General features: G+C 47.8%; 1 protein-coding gene across 3 annotated transcripts in view; it reads right to left on the bottom strand.

The window, feature by feature from the left end:
- LOC142558062 (venom metalloproteinase antarease-like TserMP_B) overlaps positions 1-21,121 on the bottom strand; it is a 154,160-nt gene that overhangs the window by 23,799 nt on the left and 109,240 nt on the right. For all 3 annotated transcript variants that reach the window (XM_075670224.1, XM_075670225.1, XM_075670226.1), the window contains 2 exons: positions 16,329-16,475; positions 6,258-6,399 (listed from right to left, as the gene is read on the bottom strand). In XM_075670224.1, the coding sequence (XP_075526339.1) occupies positions 6,258-6,399; positions 16,329-16,475 (289 nt within the window). The remainder of the gene's footprint in view (positions 1-6,257; positions 6,400-16,328; positions 16,476-21,121) is intronic.

Below are 21,121 nucleotides of genomic sequence, written 5' to 3'. Positions count from 1 at the left end.
CCCGAAATACCGTCGCAATAGTTTCTAACTGAGGCCTCGTCGGCGTATCGGGGTCCAAGCACAAACATGGTCGCCAGCTGGTACTCGACGTAGCGTCGTCGAAAGTTGTAGTATCGGCTGTCGGTACCACCCTGTTTCTTGATCCGTAGGCGGGCGAGCTGGCGAGGTTCTTCGGCGCGCTGGAAATAGGTGGCGACGTCAAGATTCTCTTCGTCGGTGACATGCGGAAGCATGGCGTCGAGAGCCACATTTGTGTTCCTGCCGTAAACCAGCTTGAACGGCGGGATCTCTGTTGTTTCTTGCACCGCCGTGTTGTAAGGGAAGATTACGTACGGCAGGATGGCATCATGTCCTCTGTTCGACGTCGAGGTACATTGCTAGCATATCGGCGAGGCTCTTATTCAGGCGCTCCGTAAGACCATTCGTCTGTGGGTGGTAGGCAGTTGTCAAAAGCCCTTCCTCTGTCGGTGATGAGGATTTTCGGAGCGCCATGTCGCAGCAAGGTGTTCTTGACAAAAATTTCGCCGCTTCAGCTGCGCTACCTTTCGGCAGAGCTTTCGTTTCACGAAGCGGGTGAGGTAGTCCTCTCCACAACGATCCACTTATTTCCAATTGTTCATGTCGGAAGAGATTCCAACACGTCCATCCCGATCTGCTGAAAGTCAGCAAGCAGGCTCGATCGGTTGTAGTAATCCCGCTGGCCTTGTCGGTGGAGTCTTGCGTCGCTGACAGTCTCGGCATGTCTTGACGTAACGGGCAACGTCGGCGATCAGGCACGGTCAGTACTACCTTTCCAGTATCCTCGATAGCGTCCGGGAGAATCGGAGGTGCCGTGCGGTCAGATCGTCATGCAGGGCGTGCAGTACTTCTGGACGCATTGCTGAGGAAACAAGAAGGTAGTTGGCGCGGACTGTTGAGAAGTTCTTCTTTACTAGTAGGTGGTTTTGATGCGAGAACGAAGACAATCCTCGCTTAAATGCTCTGGGAATAACGTCGGTGTCCCTTCCATATACTCGACGAGGCTTTTTAGCTCGCGGTCTGCTAGTTGATTCTCAGCAAAATCTTCCGCGCTTATTATTCCAAGGAAGGCGTCGTAATCCGCATCATCTTGCGGCGGCGGATCAACGGGGGCGCGCGATAGGAAATTGGCATCGGAGTGTTTACGTCCAGACTTGTAGGTTTCAGGGATGCCGTAGTCTGAGGCTCCAACGCGCCAGCCGTCCTGAGTGATCCTTTAAGTTCGCTAGCCAACACAACGCGCGACAGTCACTGACGACGTTGAGTGGCCTGCCATACAGGTAAGGGCGAAATTTTGCTGTAGCCCAAACGATCCAAGGCATTCCTTTTCGGTCGCAGAATATTGGCCTTCTGCTTTTGACATTGACCGGCTAGCGTAAGCTATAGCCCGTTCAAGTACGTTTTTCTCTGGACTGCAACGGCAACGAAGACTAGGCTACTGGCGCCAGTAAGGATTTCGGTATAGGCCTACTCGTCGAAGTGTGCAAGTACCGGTGGTGACTGCATGCGTCATTTCAGTTCTTCAAATGGATCGGCCTGCAGCGTTTCCCACTTGAACTCGGCATCACATTTAGTTAGATATGTCGACAACTCAACGATGCGTGAAAAGTCCTTGACAAAGCGCCTTTAGTAGGCACACATGCCAATGAATGTACGCACTGCCTTCTTGTCGATGGGCCGCTGGAACTTCGCGATGGCGGCTGTCTTCTGTGGGTCGGGACGGACTCCAGATTTGCAGTTTACGTGGCCTAGGAACAGAAGCTCCTCGTAAGCGAAGTGGCACTTTTCCTGCTTCAGAATGAGTCCTCATGACTTGATGACCACTAGTACGGTCGCAAGCTGCTTAAGGTGATCGTCGAAATTCCTGGCGAAGACGACGACGTCATCCAAGTCAGAAAGACAGGTCCGTTACTTCAACCCTGCTAGCACCATGTCCGTGACGCGCTTGAACGTTGGAGGCGCCGAGCACAGTCCGAATGCCATAACCTTGAACTTATAGAGGCCGTCTGGCGTGATGAAGGTGGTGTTTTCGCGATCTCTCTCGTCGGCTTCTAATTGAAAGTAGCCAGATATGAGATCCGTCGGCGAGAAATATTTCGCGTTGCATAGCCGATGCAATGGATCGTGTATCCGTGGGAGGGGGTATACGTTGCTCTTAACGATCTTGTTCAGTTGACTACAATCGATGCAAAAACATAGGCTTCCGTCCTTTTTCCTCACTACGACAACAAGAGATGCACACGGGCTTTTAGACGGCTGGATGATGTCGTCACGGAGCATTTCGTCTACTTGTCTTATAGCTTCACGTTCTCGCTTCGAAACTCGGTAATAGCTCTTGCGGGGTCGTCGAGCACACTCTTCGGTGATTATGCGATGCTTTGCGACTGGTGTTTGTCGAATCCTCGATGACGTCGAAAAGCCGTCTTCATATCGTCGGAGCAGACTTCTAAGCTCTTGCTGCAGGCTTTATCATGGGGAGACTTGGATTTATGTCGACGTCTGGTTCGGAAACTACGGTCGTCTGGGTAGATGCTGCAGAATCTGAGAGGACAAACACGTTGCTGGGTTCCAGAATTTCCTTGATGTATGTGATCGTCGTACCCTTGATGGTGTGCTTAAACTCCTGGCTGAAGTTCGTCACCAACACTTTCTTTTTTCCTTCGTGCAGTCGAGCTATCCCTCTTGCGACACAAATTTCACGGTCGAGTATTAGTCGTTGGTCACCCTCGATGACGCCTTCTACTTCTGCAGGTGTTCTGGTGCTGACGGTAGTAACGATGCTGGAGCGAGGTGGGATACTCACTTGATCTTCGAGCACTCTTAAGGCGTGGCGATAACGACAGCTCTCCGGTGGTATCGTTCGATCTTCCGACAGCGTTATCGACCTCAACATCAGTCGATGATTGCGCCGTGTTGGCTAAGGAATTCCATACCGAGAATGACGTCTCGAGAACACTGTTGGAGGATAATGAAGGTGGCAGGGTAGATCCGGTCATGAACTGTAATTCTTGCGGTGCAGATTCCAGTCGGTGTTCTTAAGTGCCGTCCAGCGGATTGAATTTGGGGGCCTTCCCACATAGTCTTAACTTTCTTCAACTTACCGGCGAAGGGTAGGAGTAGTCGGCTCCTGCGTCTTCTAATGCGGTGACTGCGTGGCCGTCGAGCAACACATCGAGGTCGGTGGCTCTTTGTTTTGCGTTGCAGTTAAGTCTTGGCTTCGGATCAGGGCTGTATCTCGTTGACGTCTGGTTGGTACGCCGCGTCGTCATCTCCTTGGTCGCTGGATTCTTTGCTTCCAGGCTTCGTCGGGATGGCGGTGTGTCGTTATGTCGTCTAGGTAGTGTCTTCGGCGTCTTCATCGCCGGCGGAGGATCATGGTCGTGCGACAAACAGCAACCGCACCTCCATCGGTTGCTGCTTTTAGGCTTCCGGATGTGGGCTGACGGACAGGCCACGGGCTTGGCCATTGTATGGTCGACGCTGCGGCGACAGGTAGCGGCGTGTGCTGGGAAACGGGATGGTCGTTGAGGGCTCCACTGGGTAGTGGTCACGTAGTCAGCGATTTCACGTGGGCGTTCACCTTGCTGAGGGCGCAGTACATTGATGGCGAACGCTCGCAGTCCGAAGTCGTGGTATGGGTATCATCGATACACATGGCTGGATTTTCCGCATTGGCAGCAGAACTGGCGGGGGTTGGGAGCGCGCCAAAGGTCCGTCTTCTTCGCGTAGATGCGCTGGGCGACGGGTGGGTGGGCGTACTGGCGGTGGCGGGGTTGGACGACAGAATTGCGGCGTTACAGGGCCTTGGTACGTTCGCGGAGGGGGACCTTGGCGGCGGGCGATGGCGGCATAGGTCGTCTCTTCCGGCTGGGACTGCGGCAGTTGTGGTTGCACATCAGGAACTCCAAGCGATCGCTGAGCCTCTTCTTTGGCAATTTCGGCCACTGAAGCCACTTGAGGGTGGTACCTTCGGTACAACTTCTGCAGCTCTTCCCATACGACCCCTCTGATAGTCTCGCGCGGACCGTCGAGGGCCAGTGATTGAACTCCGGCGTAGTTTGTAGAGTTCGTGCGGCGGTTGAATTGCCGGTGCCGCATTTCGAGTGTCTTCTCGATTGTGGTGGCCTCGCGGAGAAACTGGTCGACGGTCTTCGGTGGGCTTTGTAGCATTCCGTTGAAAAGTTCCTCTTCCACACCACGCATGAGTCGGCGGACTTTCCTCTCTTCAGACGTTTCCGGGTCGGCGTGGCGGAATAGACGGCTTATTTCGGCCGTGAAGATCGCAGTGGTCTCATTAGGCAGCTGCGCTCGGATTTCTAGAAATGCTTGGGCTCGTTCTCGGCGTAGGACGCTTGTGAATGTCTGCAGGAAGCCGCTTCGAACAGGTCCCACGTCGCTAAGGTGGTTTCTCGGTTCTCGAACCACGTCCTGGCAGCGTCTTCCAATGCGAAAAAGACATGTTGCAGTTTGTCACGCTGCTCCAGCTGTTAAATGCCCTCTCATACGTCTCATGCCACCTTTCCGGGTCCTCGAATGTTGAACCGAGGAACGTCGGAGGCTCCGAGGGCTGTTGTAGTACGATTGGGATCACTGGGGCTGCAATTGGGGTTGACTTTGCGACAATCGTCGTGGTCGTCTCAGGGAAAAGTCCACGCTCTGGGGGCAGTCCGTGCAGTCTGAGGTTACCTCGCTTGTCCTCGTCGACGCTGATGTTGTCCTCGAGTTTTTGGCTTGTATCGCGGCTTTGCGGGGGCATTCGGTACATGAACGCACCAGCATCTCCACCAGATGTCACGTGGTAGTGAGTGAGTGAGTGGTTGAATAAACTTTAGTGAAGGTCCGGCGAGCACGTGAACTCGTTGCGCACCCGGCTAGTCCCACGTCGGGACCGGCAGGTCTAGCGCACCGGCCCGGTGGCGGTCACGCCGGACGGCCAGGGTTCGCTTTTCTAGAGCGGCGCTACGTAGAAGCGAGTCCCACTCCTCCTTGATGAACTTGGGGTATGCCGACTCGCACTCCCAGAGCATGTGAGGTAGAGTGGAGGTCTGGCCGCAGGACGGGCAGGCGTCATCGCGATACACGTCGGGGTAAGCCTCGTGGAGAGCGGACAGACACGGATATGCGCTGGTCTGTAGAAGCCTAAGCGAAACGGCTTGCGCCCTATTCAACTTGGGGTGAGGGGGTGGAAAGACCCTTCTGAACATGTAGAAATATTTAATAATCTCGGTGTGAGTAGCGGGAGCGTCCCTGTGACCGTAGAGAGGAGGGGAGTCAGTGCTCCTTATAGAGGAAGCGCGGTCGGTGAGGTCACGCGCAGTGTCGTGAGCAGACTCATTGAGGAGCACCCTCTACCGATCCTACGTGAGCGGGAAACCAGTTAATTGAATGGTCTGTCAGAGCATGTGGACTCGAGCCGCTAAAAATACGAACAGCTTCCTTGGCTATGTAACCCTTCTGAAAAGCCCTAACTGCCGTTTTGGAATCACTATAGATTTCGGACCCACAACCGTCTAGCAGGGCGAGGGCGATGGTGACTTGCTGGGCGACTCCGGGGTCTGAAGTGCGAATCGAAGCGCTATTGGAAATCTTTCCACTCGAGTCGTGTAGTAACGGTCAAGAAAAGAGTAGCAATACTGTGAAAGACTAAACTATTATTGGGCGAACGCGTGCCCACAAAAACAGTCTACAGATAAAGCACATCAATAGCGGCGAACACAGTCGGCGATCGTCGAAATCTGATCAGCGGGTCAGGCGTGTCGGCTTTTATACATCAGTCATCGAAGGTTCCAGAGTAATCGCTGGTGCCTGCGTGTCTTCCATAAAGTTCTACACCACTCGTGTCGCGCGATGAAATCAGATTACTCAAGGTTCGCTGACAACAGACAGCGGATACCATCGATAACTTTCGAGAAACTTCCAGTACATGCAGGCGCACCCTGCGCGGCGCGATAACATTTGTTAGGCCGTGAAATGTGGTCACCCGATAGAAATAAAGAACTACACGTGTCAATGTAACCTTCTATTACGAATGGTAATCAACGACACAATATCCGGTTTCACAGTTGAGGCGTTTAGAATGAAATGTCCTTCGTAGAAAGGCTCACACTACTACGGAAGCTTAAAATGGTCGTCACTCGCAGAACAAGATAATCCTTAGCTTGTAATCAGTGACCATCACGTCGAACATACGCTCTACACAGTATCCATTAAAGCTGGAAGTGCAGTGTAGCACTACTTACGGGAAAGTAGATATGCGGTTCTTCCGGGTGCAGCGCTTTGCAGAACACTTGGCCATTAAACAATAATCCGGGCAGTACTCCGGGTTGGAACCTCAGGTAGTCGAGTATAAAGCTCATTGCTGTACACTGCTGCTGTTTCATGCTGAAATGAGGACGTATTCATTGTGAAGTGACTGTTTCGGCAAGAGAAACCAGATTAACACATTCGCAAGCGCAGCCCAATCGGACTCGCGAATCAACTGCGCGCTCATGTGTCAACAGAGGTAGAAATAAATCTCGTAATTAGGGCTATATTGGCCCTTGTTTTTATGATCCCTTTATTTTAGCGACACTTACAGTAAGGAGAAGCCGTTTTGCAGCCAGGTAGTCTGTGGTCAATTCCTTGCGTATGCCACCGGTATAAATTATGCACATAAACAAGCAGCGTCTTTATCAGCGGTGAGCGAAAAAAATACTACAGTGGTGAGAAATTTGGATATGTACTAGGAAATTGGTTAAACAAACAAATTCGCTCAAAAATTACTTTAGAAACCTTGCCTCGCAACATGTTCTGCTCAATCATACTTTTACGTGCTCATAGCGATACCGTTGATCGCAATCAACTTCACAAACGCAGACGAAACTGAAAAAAAAAATACCAATTGAAATTGCTTTATTTCCCGCAGAAGAAACAACTTGCGAATGTAGAAGCGGCTATACAAATTTGTGGATTTCGCTGTTATTTTCCGAGAAGGCGCCTCCCAAGCACACATAGGTAGGAGTGCACGAGCAAGTTTACAAGCTTCATCAGGCGGAGCGTGCAGAAGAGAATTAATCACTCACGTGATGTGCAAGATTGACGCCGTCTCTATTTAGGGTTCCTCGATGCTCGCACTCTACACCACCTGTGCACCTCGCTCCGTGTTCGAAAAAAAACATCGTACTAGAACTGTTCCTAAGAGCAAATTTGGTTAGTGCGAACGCCTAGGCCATATTATACTGAGCAGTCTCTTTCTTATACTCTTCCAGTATTAATAAATAAATAAAACAAAGAATTGTTTGACCCCTTTCAGCATCCAAGTGATGCTATTAAGCGATTTTAGCAGGATTACGTAATATTGCACTCAGTGTAAAGTTATACCTGCTATTTCTTTCTCGTTTCCCCATGACCTGTTATTTGTTTTTCTAATACATATGTTTGTGCTGCAATGCATAGCGCTGCTTTTTACGAAGTGTTTTGTTATTTTGTTTCAGTGTTTATTTGGAAAATTGAAAATCTCTGCCTCTGTACTGTACTACAAAGTTGATAAAAGTGGCAGGACCTCTGTCAAGCTTACGAGCTTTTCGTCCTGTCTCCTTCTCTGTCCACGAGAAAAATAAAGACTTAATTGAATTGAATTAAAATTCCAGCCAATCCTGATGCTGGATATTATATTAGGGAAGTATCCGAGGAAATGACAAAGAGCACTTACGGCCAAAAAGCTTTGTGGAGTGATTCCCTGAAGCGTACGCAGACAGTATGCGCCCGTTCAAGCCGAAGTCCCCATAAGAAGATATTTCGCCATCGCCATCCTTGCTGTGTTGCGCTGTCGCGTTGTGTGTTTCTCGAGAGGTTCTTGATTCAAGCACCTGGAGCGCCTAACTACCAGATTCACTGTGTTACTGATAACCGGCGCGGCAGCTTGATGGAATAATTTTGAAGCTTGAATTGATCGCAGAGTGACAGTAGTTACTGAGGGGTACACGTTGACATTCAAGCGAAGACAAATTGCTGATACAAACATTGGTTAGGTTGTACGAGGGTGAATCGGAAATTATTCGCCTCTATTTTTATCACCCAAAATAAGGCAAATGCAGGTAATTGCCAATAAACGTGCTCTTCTACGTATCTTACACGATTTTTTATCATAGTCGTTGCAGCACTAAATCTGAGATGGCCCTGCGGTACAACTTGTCCGGTTGACTATAGAGCCGCCGTTGAATTGCTGTTTTGGCTTCATTGATGCACGTGAATCGCTGTGCTGCCAGGAACATCTTAACCGGACCGAAAAGGTGGAAATCAATAGGGGCGAGGTTCCCGTGGACTTCGATTGGCTTTCGTCCATTGCTCCGTAGAAAACGAATCACTCTTTGTTGTTCGCACGCCGTAGACGTGTGAAGCACAACTGCCATCTTCAAAAACTGACAGCAGCGCCGTGCCGCGAAGTTACGGGCACATAAGGCCGGGCCGGTATAAAAAAGGCCCACCGCTGGGTGATGTTAACTTCCCAATTACAACCGTTTTAGCTAATAATAGGGGCAAAACCTTTCAGATTCGCACTCATATGTCCGTGTTGGTAAACAGCGCGAAGGGGTTCGTCACATTGGGGCTGATTAGCTCATTGAGCTCGAAACTGCGGAGGCGTTGCGAAAAGTCTGGTATGTCTTGCCATTTCGTTGAGAAAATTGTCCCATAGGGCAATCGCAACAATCTGTGTCACTGTTTGAAGAAGCAGAAGGCGAACAAAAGGACTGAATTTTTCTCATTCGGAACGCTGTTAAGGCAATGCACAATGAGGCCAAGGAAAGCATACGCGAAATTAAATTTGATAGCAACTCAAATCTACAAGCATTAAGGACAATAGAAATAAAATTTGCGGCAAAAAAAAAACAATCTCCGACGATTACGATGCTGCCTAACGAGAACTTTAAGCGCAGCTCTATACGCGTTTTCGTTTCGTGATATATTGGTGGACGCGAACAATTTGTCTCGCGCGGCGCGTAGCAAACGAAGCGAAGTGTGGCGCGACTGCCTGGCTAACCGGGAGATCGCGAGAGGCAGCGCATCGGTGATGCGAGGACGCGATTCGCGGCAGCCACCGCAGACAGACCTCTGCTCATGCAGCGCTTGGTTTGCACATATAGTATCAGTGGCTTCATAGGTGAACAGACGATGCGCGGTACTCTGACGCCATCTCGTAGCCATCGTCGCCGCAGAGCCCGTCTGGCGCAGTACTAGGCTTTTCTTCTCACACTTTCGCCGTACCCTGCTACTCCGCTTTCCTCCAAGCGCTCTCTTAGCTATAGCCGTCTTTCATCACCGCTGCGCTCAGAGTTCGCTCTTTCATCCTTCCATGTGCTCGTTCACTCGTTTACGCCGGGGAACGACTCTGACGTGAAACGCAGAAGCGGGCTCCTAAGAGATACGCTCTAATATAACTTGTCGCTGGATCGTTCGTTTGTGCGACAATTTATTTGATCGCGGGCATATCAAATTTAGATGTCTTACCTTCGTGGTGCTAAATGCCGCTGTGGGCAGCGGGGTAGGGGAGCGGCAACAATCCAAAATGTCCCGCCTCCATACGTTTGCTTATATTTAAAAGCGATGTCTTTGTTTTACAACAGTTTACGACTTTAAGTGACAGATTTCAAAAATATTTCAATAGGTTATGGGTCATGCTCTTTGGTTACTGCTGATAAGCCCTGGCCCGTCGTGCAACTGCGTCTTATAGTTATAGTGTGTCACCATCTACAGATTATGATTCAACACAGGCAGTATTTCCGGCTCTTACACCCGCTGTTCATGGTCATTTTCTTTTCAACACCCATGCGGAAGCCGAGTACCTACGGCGTTGCGTTGCTGAGTTCAAAGTAACAGGTTGAGTTGCGGTTGCGGCGTGCTCGTTTCCATGGGGGCCAAATTGAAAAGCGCTCGTGGAGTTAATTAAATTTAGAGCACGTTAATGAACCTCAGGTGGTCAAAATTAATCCGATGTTCTCTACTATGGCATGCATCATAAGTAGATCTTGGTTTTCGCACTGCTATCAAATTTCAGAATTACAAAAAATATTCTGTGAGTGCTGTGACAAAGGCCCTTTTTCTGTGTAACATGCGCAAGAAAACGCGCTAGAACAATCAGTGAAACAGCACATTCGTTTGAACTCAAACTGAGCACTGTCTTTGAGGAAGGCCTCCATTTACCGATTTGTTGCGATGCGATGAGCCTAAACCAGCAATACCATCTACTGCGTCTTCGATGTGCATCACTTCGCACACCCAAGCAATTGTGGAGTAGCATTATTGGGTGGCTGAGCATTATTTTGGGCGGCTGCACAGGAAACACACACAGATCTATCTATCTATCTATCTATCTATCTATCTATCTATCTATCTATCTATCTATCTATCTATCTATCTATCTATCTATCTATCTATCTATCTATCTATCTATCTATCTATCTATCTATCTATCTATCTATCTATCTATCTATCTATCTATCTATCTATCTATCTATCTATCTATCTATCTATCTATCTATCTATCTATCTATCTATCTATCTATCTATCTATCTATCTATCTATCTATAGTTCTGCAAAGAAAACATATAGTTCTGCAAAGTGAAAGCTCGAAGCTTGATCATCTCTTCTGGTGCAGAAAGTGAAAGCGAACTGCTATAACTTCAAATGTCCCTTTTAGACACTTTTTTTGAGTGTTACGACGATTGCTGCTGCCGGCTTTGCAATGACGCAGCATCTACTCTTGCGAGCGGCGACCCTCGCTGAGCTGTCTGCTCTTGCCATGACGCAGCATCTGCGTGAAGAGCGAGATGATGTAGCAGACACTGGCGGTAAAGTGTGAGCCTGTAGTATATGGACCAATACATTTTTCTTGCAGCAATAACGCCATTAGAAAAAGGCGTTTTTTGTTGTTGTTGTCTGGAAAATTATGGGAAATTGTGGTCCTCGCGATCTATGTCAAACAAATTGAAATATAAGCGCAAGTAGGAGCCATACCATCTTGCTCTTCCCACTCATGGAGAACACTATAGAATATTCAGAGCATTCAACTCTGTGAAGGGGGATGACCAGCGGAGCTGTATATATGGTGATAAATGTTGATAATACATATTTTCTGTTAAAAGACGCATACTACAATGAATTTCGTTCGTTCAAAATTTTTTGTTGTTCTATAAAATTGCATACTCAATGTTTTTTTGTTTTTAATTAAGCTTCTTTTGTTTGCCTTTTTGGACCTATTATTTGGTCACCAAGGTGACAATTGCTTTATGATCCCTATGATATATGGCCAGTGGCTCTGTGGCGACGCTGGAAAAGTTCATGGCCAATTTGAGGTCTATACACGACCGATAACGTGTAGTAAGGACACTGATGTTTGTGTAACATTGAATTCCGAACCTTTCCAAGAGAAACGCAACGACTGATCGATGTGCATAACGAGAACAAGGTGAAAGCGGGAGCAAACGTTTCGACAAGTGGACTTGTCTTTTTCAAAGCCTTGAAAAAAATTGGCTTGAAAAAGACAAGTCCACTTGTCCAAACGTTGGCTCCCGCTTTCACCTTGTTGTCGTTTCGCACATCATCTTGAACTTCCATCTCCCGCCTTCGCCCTGTTTACCCTGAACGAAGGACCGAAACACGCCTATGCTGAAGTCACCCACAATTACGATGGGCGTGGAGTCTGTAGCGGTGATCCAACCAAAATTGCATACGGTTGGCGTTTGCGGCGCGATCTTCGTCCGCATTACGGGCCCCCCCGCCGACGCCGCGCACATTCCCGCTTCCGTTCACGACGGTGTTCTTCCGTTCACGACGGCGTGCCGTTCTTCCGCAGTCCCCACCGCAAGCGGCTTACCCATTGCGCGGGTGGAAGGGAACTGGGAAAGGACACACGATTCGCGCCGTTTGATTATAGAACCCATCACGTCAAACTGCACTCCATAATACACAGCGTCTATTCGTCTTTCACTTTATTCATAACGATTTTTTATCACAACACGTTTTGACATTTCCCGCGATTAAACGCAGCTGACGTACACCCGGCGATACGCCTTTGCTTTATGGTTTAGCTCTGTGCTCTGGAGTGGCCGCCATAGTTTTGGCTATGCGCGCAAAACCGCCAGAACCTAGTGTGTACCGGCTCCGCTGTAAAAAGTTCTTGTAAATAAGAAAGGACGAAAGGTACATTTCTTATTTGTGTCAGAGTCGCAAAATTATGTCTATGAAATATTTTAAAGTGCTGCAGTGTCAGTCGTAGTATCGAACTATTTTATTCGAAAGTTGAAGTTTAACCAGTTCGAGCAGCGTTTTAGACGCAGGTGGCTGCATTGAATGCTGAATTTGAAAGGTACATAAAGAGCTACATATGATGTCACGTCTATTTATTTCTTGTTGCTATAATGCTTGTTTCAATGTTAATTTTGCTAGTGAGAAGCTCTATAGACCATAGAAAGCAGCAGGGTGTCATCCTTTGTACTGTGGCCACGACAAGCCGCTCAAAACAGTTTTTTAAGCGGCAGTCATGTACACTTGAAACGTAGCATATTGCGTGACCTTAGCTTTATGGATTTTGTTCCGTGATTGCACCTTTTCATTTGTTGCTTAGAAGTTATGCAAGTTTCATGCCAATAGCTCCGTGCATTGCGGCGAAAGCTAGACAGCGAACTTGTGACTTTACTTTTCAAAACCCGCTCGAATTTACGGGCCGATAAAATTAGCAGTAACTTAGGATGCCGCCAGTTATATCTTCGCGCAAAATAGTGAAGGCTTTTTGTGGTTGAAATTTAAGAGCCAACAAACACGAACAAACATATTGCTACACGCGTGTGGTATTTGATTGTTAGAACGAGGCGCGTGGGTGTCATCACTCGAGAAAAGAGGAGCAAGAACGAACTGGGCTCGCGCTGTGAATCTAACCAGTCAGCGCTGCAACCGCTGTTGTAAATATAACCTCTAAATAGTTGGACGGCTTACTGGCTCGTCCTTCGCGTAACAATACTTTCCTACGGCACCTCATCTCCATATTATGTGCTTTTATCGCGATAGCAAATATATGGACAATCCAGGCGCACTTCTGCCGTCGCAGTTGGCGACGCCGTGAGGTTTCATAAAAAGTCTAAAGGCGATAAAATCGTTACTGCGAGCCGTACGCTGCATGTGCGAGGGAAAGCGTGCGAGGGTGAGGCGGCGAACGCAGCTGAATATCGCGCGCGCGAGTGAGGAAGGCTAGGCGGAAGCGCACCTTTTGCTGTCATGCGCGGGGCGCGGCGGTACGGAGAAGGAGGGGCCCATTCTTCTTCGGCGGCTGCTGATACGTCGCGGCCGCGCGGGCGCCGTATATTGAAAGCGACCTGCGACGTGCCCTAAGTTCGCGCCCACGCTGGCCTTATATTCAAAGCGGTATGCGATGTTTACAAAGTGCACGCAGTGCCTGTAAGCTCCGTACGCACTGTGTTTTCGACGGTTCGTTCGCGTTGAAGCGAGGGATGCGCGAAGGTGAACTCAATCGCTGCTGCTGCCGCGATTCATCACTCCATCGTTCTGACAGCGAGTTTGCGCGCTCATCCAGCGCGATGTGTTGATGCTTACCTGGTCGCGCGTGACACCGTGCTTGGCAATTAAGTTAGTAAGCGAATGTTTACAAGTTTATGCGGCAGATAAAATTACTACTATTACTTCGTATAGCTGTCTACTAATCTGCTATCGCAATCAGTGCTTCGCGTCTTGGGGCGATACTGCGACTTTTTTATTTCAATATCGAAGTGACAAAATTGTCACGAAGAGGCTTCGAAGTGCTTGCAAACGTATGCACATGTCTTCCTGTGAACGTTTCCATTCACATTTATTTAAACAAGTGGGACAATATTTGCTATATTATTTACTCGTTTCTGTGTATGCCTGCGCCGAGCGAAATTCGGAAAGTGAAATACTGCGTTAGCTGAATAGTGATAACAAATGGTTTTAACTTAGTGCCTGCTCCCGCGTCTTCGCTGAGTACTAAACAAGATGGCGTCTCCTAATGGGCATCGTACACTGCCCTTATTGGTTTAGTATCGCCTTCAAACAATAGGACACCCGTGTGATTCTATGAAAGCGGATCTCGGATACCATGGCAAGTATATGAATATTCATATGCCTGGCGCCGCTATATAAGTGGCCATCCTCGCAACGGTGCCTGCATTCGGCTGAGCACTAGGTAACATTAGGGAATGAGCTGGTTTCGTCTCAGTCAAGGCTAATGAACGCTAGCACTCGCCACCATCTTGAAAAAACGTGTAGTTTTGGCCCCCATCAACTGAGATTAATGGAAAAAATTAGATACCCTGCCTCAATTCGAATCTTTTGCAGTCTTCTGATGGAGGGCCGGCTTGACCTTTTTTTGCATTTTAAAATAACATGCTCAACTGTAATTTTTGAAGGAAAATATAAGAAGCAATTTTTTAAAAAGATAATTGCAATTCTGACCCTAACCTTTGTAGGTCACATGTTCGAACACGTCCACAAGCTGTTACATTTATTTTCTCTTCCTTCGCGTGCAATGGCAGTGAAACATATTCACCGGAAAATGTCTGCCTGTTCAGCATAGGAGTACGACATAGGAGTACCCAGCCGTTTTGAATTTCCATTATGGAAATATCCCACTGGACCTCAAGCCGTAGAAGCCACCAGAGGTGAATGTTGCCACCATATGATTGAACAACAGCCCACGTAAACTCGTCGCTTTTGTACATACAGCCAAGGACTAAAACGATGTTTCTGCGGACTTCGTCATTTACTCTAACCACAAGCACTTCCATACCGCCATGACGTTTCTTTTTTATTAGCACAACCGTTACTTGGGGCGAGGAGTTGCGGAGTCGCCATCTGTCAGAAGCGCCTCCCTTGCGTAGTATGAAGGATCACGCGGCACGCTCCTCATATGTTTCGCTTACGGCGCTCAATAAAAACACGACGCGGCAGCCTTCCTGGACATTTATGTAGGTACCCTCAAAACGAGGGAAGTTTTCGACTGTCAATATAATATTCTTGGGCAAACTGAAAGCACAGAATCGTTTACAGACGCTATCTCTTTACCGAATATATACACTGAACGTCACGGCACGCGGTCGCCGCGATGGAGTCTTCCGAACCGGCTTCTTGCGTGAGAGTAAAGTATGTGAAATATGTTCTTATAATGGGATGTCTGTATAACCAAATGGGGCATAGCAGAATGAAGCCTTAATGCAGCGATCGCACGGGTTCGCAGCGACCCACTGCGCACCTGCATGCATATGCGAGCAGAAGTTTTTGCTTTCGCTGTGAGCGCGTTTCTGCTCCGTGCCGTGAGCTGTAGGCCGCAACAAATGGGCATTTGACAACACATTATGAACCATTGTTGCGTGGACGCTACCAGAACTGTTGAAAAATAATTTCTTTATAAAGACTTCGATGCCTACGGCGATTGTGATGTGCCATCGTGAGGAATCAGTCTTTTTTTTTTTTCATGTTCTAAATTCTTGGACAGTTCAATAATATTTCTCAAGTTGCGTCGCACTGTATGTTTATCGCTCTTCTGAGCGTGCGATTTCCCTGTGCTTCTTTTTCGTAACCCAGTGCATTCATAACAGAAACGTGACCATATGCCATGCCTTTTTTGAGTGTGCGTCTTACCGCTCGCTTTCCGGTCCAGTGAACTTGGCAGTATTTAGCCTCAACAAATTCATAAGCGAAACTGTCAGGACATTAGCCGGGCAGCGGGCGCGGGCGAGCGTCTCAGTGCGTGTTTTCTGCTACTCACCGAACATCGCGCTGTCCCGGCGCCGTAGGAGAAATCTTCCTCGCGTCTGTGCTTCCTGCATACCCGAGTTATAGCCGATGGCTGTCTGCCGGTTCTAAGTTTCACCAGCCAAGCTAAGCTCCTTGCACTTCAGCTACGTGTTTGTAAGGCTGAAACCGGGCTCCGTTGCGTACGTCCGGCACTGCGGCACCGAGCAGTAGCCTACCATGCAGCACGCCTCCAAAGGCAGCCACTGCCTATTATAGTACTTTCAAATGTTGTCAAGCACACACCCAAGGCGGTAAAGCCTCACCACTTAATCAGAACCGCGGCGCAGGTCGTACTTTAAACTTTCGTTTTCAGCGCGCTTCGGCGATTCCGAAGCAGCCGACGCGGCCGCTCTGTCCACGTGATTCCTCATGCTACGTCACGCCGACGATTGCGCCAGCTTTTCCAGTGGTGGAGCTCGCCCCTAATACCTACCCCTCCCTCACGCACAACACGTGCCTTCTTTGAGTCACCACAGATTAATATTAATAATAGTAAACGAAACTGTACCTCAATGACTGTGTTATGTACCTCTTGCTGCAAGGTGAAAACTTGTTCTTTGTTTCGCCTACGTCCACATAGCTCATGATGTACCCCAGGTTCCATCCACAAATTCCGTCGTACTGAGGAGGATACTGGTCATGGGGTGCTCCTAACCTGCAAAATCAATCCCCCAGACGTGTTCTCTGTAAGGAGGAAGTGAACACCAGCAAGGATAATCACAAGTACTGAGTAGGTGGTGTTAAATGTGTAATGAAACTTTGCAATTTGTCATGTCATAAATATATAAGGAATTAATTTAGTTCTACCTGAAGGCAACCACCATTTCTTGCATTATATTTTTATTACGCTCAGTAAATTTAATGGCATGTCCAAGCTGACAAAATGAATCCAAGCAGGATGGATGTAAGCAACTAAATGATATTACAGTCCCTTTCTTATAAAGTCTTGCTACTTACCTTTTTTCCACGGCATTTCAACATTTCAATAGACAGTTGCTAAGCATAGTCTTTACTACAACGTTATGTTCGTATTCTGTGTAGTTGCTGTCGGGATAGGTTGAGTTAATGGTTTCTTAATGTCACATGAAGTTTCAGTAGTCCTTACGGGTTTTTCTGCTGATGGAGTCTCTGTACGTCCATACGCACTTTTGCCACTAAACTATCAAAGTGCTTATTGCCTCAGATGCATCCGTAGAGGATCTGAATTGTTTGTTCAGCACTTGTAAAAGTAAAGCACTAACAGTCTCGATACATAATTTTGATGCAAGCGTATTTACTTTATAACGATGTCAGCGGTGCCGAAGAGCTGCATTTTATGTCGGATATTGTGAGAAGTATCGGAGTAGTAAAGGTTACGACAAAGGTTCATTAGCGGATGCCACCAAGCAAATGTAGTATAAAGGAATGTTGTCGGAAGCGATCGCATGCGTACATATTGTAAGCAGCACCAGCATAGAGCAGAGGCCTAGGACACTTTAACAATGCTATCAATGCTTTGTTTAAAGCCAGTGTGGAAAACTAGTTATGAAGAGGCACCGACGGAGACTTATTGTGCGAATCCGGGGCCCAATTCACAAAGCTTTTTGTTCCCAAGTCCTGTTAACTATTGTATTGCACCCTTCGCTGATGCAGTGTGGAGCATTAGGATTGGCGGGTTGATGGCCTTACGAGCAATTCTATCGTAAGAGCCGGTTCTGAATATAGGCCCACACTCGCAAGAACTTACTGCGTTACAATTGCCTGGAAGAGCAAATGCCAGCCAATTCTGATGCTAGGCCACTAGCGAATCGAGAGGGGAGAAGCATAGTCACCGAGTTTTCAGTCTGCCAGGAGGGGGGGCGGGGGAGGGACGAAACTGGGGCCAATTCGGACCCTCTCTTTTGTCATTCGTTCCCCTCACCACGCGTATGCTCCTTGGCAAGAGATATACACAAGCGGCAGATATACGCAAATAAAACGTGAGTTTTATTTCTTTGTAAAGTCGAGCGAATATGCTAAAAAGAATGACCGCATGGTTTTTGACACTAAATAAATAAATGAAGAAGAACCTCAAGAACACGTAAACTCTTGGTAGAGTTTCATAACGCCCTTAGTCAAAGTGAGAGAAAACAACGGACAACACGCGCATTTCCTCAACAAGCTAAGAATTGGAAAATTACAAACTGATTACAAACCCTTCGTTTTTAAGAAACACTGGACAATACAAACCTTCCCACAATAAGCCAACAATTCAAAAATTAATAAGATATTTCAACTTATTCGTGTCTAAGAAACACTGGGCAGTACAAACTTTTCCACATTAAACTAACAATATAAAATCTAAAGACAGATCATGAACTGTTCGCCTTTCAAAAATTTAAACGAACTACGAAATTCGATGCAAGACAAATAGACAAGTACAGTACGCTAAGTTAGACGTTGTAATAACAAAGCGGCATACTGGAGACTTTATGGGAGGGGATATATTAACGCCAGGGCGTGTGACAGCTTGAATAAAGCTAGCGCATTATACTGCGGGGTTCACTGTCTCTTTGCCGAAAGGTCACTGCACAATCAAGAATGTATCCTACGCACAGTTGAACTCTGAATAAACTTGTCCGCGATGTCACTGAGATTTATTTTGTGGGCGTGCTCTTAGTGCCAATCAAGAACTGCAACGTAATTTAACGGCGCTTGTCCCCATTTTTGACCTCAGGTACGTTTTGACGCGACGGAGGCATGAAAACGATCTCTCAGATGTGCATGAGTAGAACAATAAAATCAGTCTTCACAAGCTCAGCCATCTCGGGCAAAAGATCTCGCACCTGCTCACAGTCATCGCCCGAAAGCATCCCTGCAACATCATGAAACGTTTTTCTAGAGTGTTTTGCGCTGCCTCGCTCTATCTGCGAGCATACTATTGTGAACGTTGAGCCGTTCGGGCTCAATATCTTGCCCGTAGAACTTCAACATGTACGCGCTGACAACCTCCCCAGTCAAAAGCTGTTCAACCTGTGTCATGTGCAGCCACATCTGCACATAAGACATATATCTCTTCTTCATTCAGGAATCTACTGTGTTTAATAACTCATAGAATCACTGGCTGTAGATGTCCTCGGCCGAAAAAAATACGGGTGGTGTAGAACTGTCTTCATAAAATCCTGAAGTCTTCCCTTGCCTTGGCGCAGGAGCTTCTTTCTCTTGAACATTCAGCTCCAATTCGCGCGCCTCTGCGTGTGTCTTGTTCCGAAATTGGCAGAATCCTTTCTTCCTAAGTCCTAATGTCACTATAAGCGATTTCCTTGCGTCTTCCATTTCTTTTTGATTTTCATTTACACAATCAGTTGCTACATTCACCATCGTTTTCACAGCTGCGGTTCCGCTCGTGGCAGCACGGTGCACTTTCGAGGTCTCATGACTTTTAAATCTTTAACAGCTTTCTTCCAGTAAGAAAACCCACCTTGCACAAACGCCAAGCGAGAGTCCTTATCCCTGTTACTTGAAGTATTTGGAAGAAAACATGTTAATCTCACAAGCAACGCGACATTCTTACAAATACCTTGTCCACTGACGCGTCATAGAGAAGCATATTTCCAAGCTGGCTGGTAATGTCACCCCTGGTTGGTAACGTCACCCCTGCTGTGCTTTAATGTCAGGGGCTGGCTCACCAACAATTCGCTACGCGTGCAGAGGTCGTGGTTACAGTGACTGATGTGGAGCCTGTGTCGCTAAGGCGCCGGCTCCACATCATGAGATTAGAAGCGGACGTTGAAGGTCCCATGCCGGGTTAATTGCATGTCCATTCATCCTCTTTGGGAAGTCAGTTATTATGAATGAGATATCTGTATACTGTTTTTCACGGTTTCCTGAAATACTACACCAGGAAGCTAAGACAACCAAAGTGTGAAGCGTCAAAAGCGTAATCCGGGTACAAAGGGGGTCAATCCACTCTGTGAAGGTGGAACGTCAGCGAAGCTGTTCTGCTCCCTAATTCACCCCAAATTCATGGTGTGAACGTGGTTGGATAGCAAAGCCAAATGAGCGCGAGAAACAAAACACGTTTGTTTGTAATTTGTGATTGAGCGTATTTCTTTGTTAGCTAAATGAAACTTGGAAAGACTACAGTTTTACCCTAGCTGACAGACGTGGGGCTGCCTGTTTCACTCCCGTAGAAACCCATGTATAGAAAGCGCTGGTCAATTCCATAACATTTACAACTTCAGTTTGAACTACCTAATTGTGAAAAGTAAATGAAACTTGGCGTAATGATAGTCGTCTTCGTGGCCAATTGCAAAAATTTTTGTCGATGGTTCGGATAAAACAGTAGTTGCAGCGGTTTTCTGCAGAGCGAAATCGCGATATAGTTGGCTTTGCCGCAAGGCATTTTTGTTCGCTACGTGGAAATAGCCCGCTCAGATAAACCCCTCCCCCCTCCTGCGAGAGCCCACATGTGACTCATTCATACGGGGGCTGGAGGTAAACAGCGTCGCTGTAGAACATAAAAAAGGCCTTCCACCTTTTGTTCGTGCTAACAGTGTTGCAATCTCTGCGTACAAAGAACAAATAAGTCGAGTACAGTTCAAGTTTCTTCTTTACTTCGACAGCTTCATCGAGGTAGACACTGATTTGGCGTGGGACGTGTCGCAGACAGACTTGCATACGACGCACGGATGACATACGGAGAACTCGATTTATATAACACTTCAAAAACAGTAAAAGTAAACAAAACATTCGCACTGAGATACCAAAGCTGACACAGCACAACAATTGATCTTAACGCTGACACTTCATTACTTCCCATAAGCCGGGGTTTCGGAATCGGACATAGAAAACTAATAACAACATTAAGCGCTTGTAACATCATGCAGCACGTCTCTTGTGTCCTGCTGTCTGCACGGCTCACCTTTTTTGCATAGCAACACTCTCCTCCTCCGCCTTCACTCCTTCTCGTTTCTCTTCTGTTTCACGCTCCCTCCTCGACCGTGGCGCCGCCTAGACTGCTCGAGCGTAGCAACGGCGCCCAACATGCGCTCCTCGCCACTCCGTAGACGCTTCTCGAGGAAAAATGGCGCTGATGCATGGCGCGAGGGCCCACGTGACGCTACTAGGCCAATAGCGACGCGCCGTCGGCCACAGCGCGCGAGGAGGAGGCGGCATTCTTGAAAGCGTGGCACTACTTTACGAAGCTTAAGGGGTTTTATTCTCAAACTGTCTGCACGCGCGCCCTCCGCTGTCGAGGTTGCGGGAGAGGAGGGCCTGGGCCGTGCGCGGCCTTCGAGTTTGTTCGATAAAATTGTCGTCTTCCTCCGATAGCCGCGCCGA

Source organism: Dermacentor variabilis, chromosome 9 (genome assembly GCF_050947875.1).
Source record: "Dermacentor variabilis isolate Ectoservices chromosome 9, ASM5094787v1, whole genome shotgun sequence".
NCBI classification, from domain to species: domain Eukaryota; kingdom Metazoa; phylum Arthropoda; class Arachnida; order Ixodida; family Ixodidae; genus Dermacentor; species Dermacentor variabilis.
This window is presented reverse-complemented; position numbering and strand designations above follow the sequence as displayed.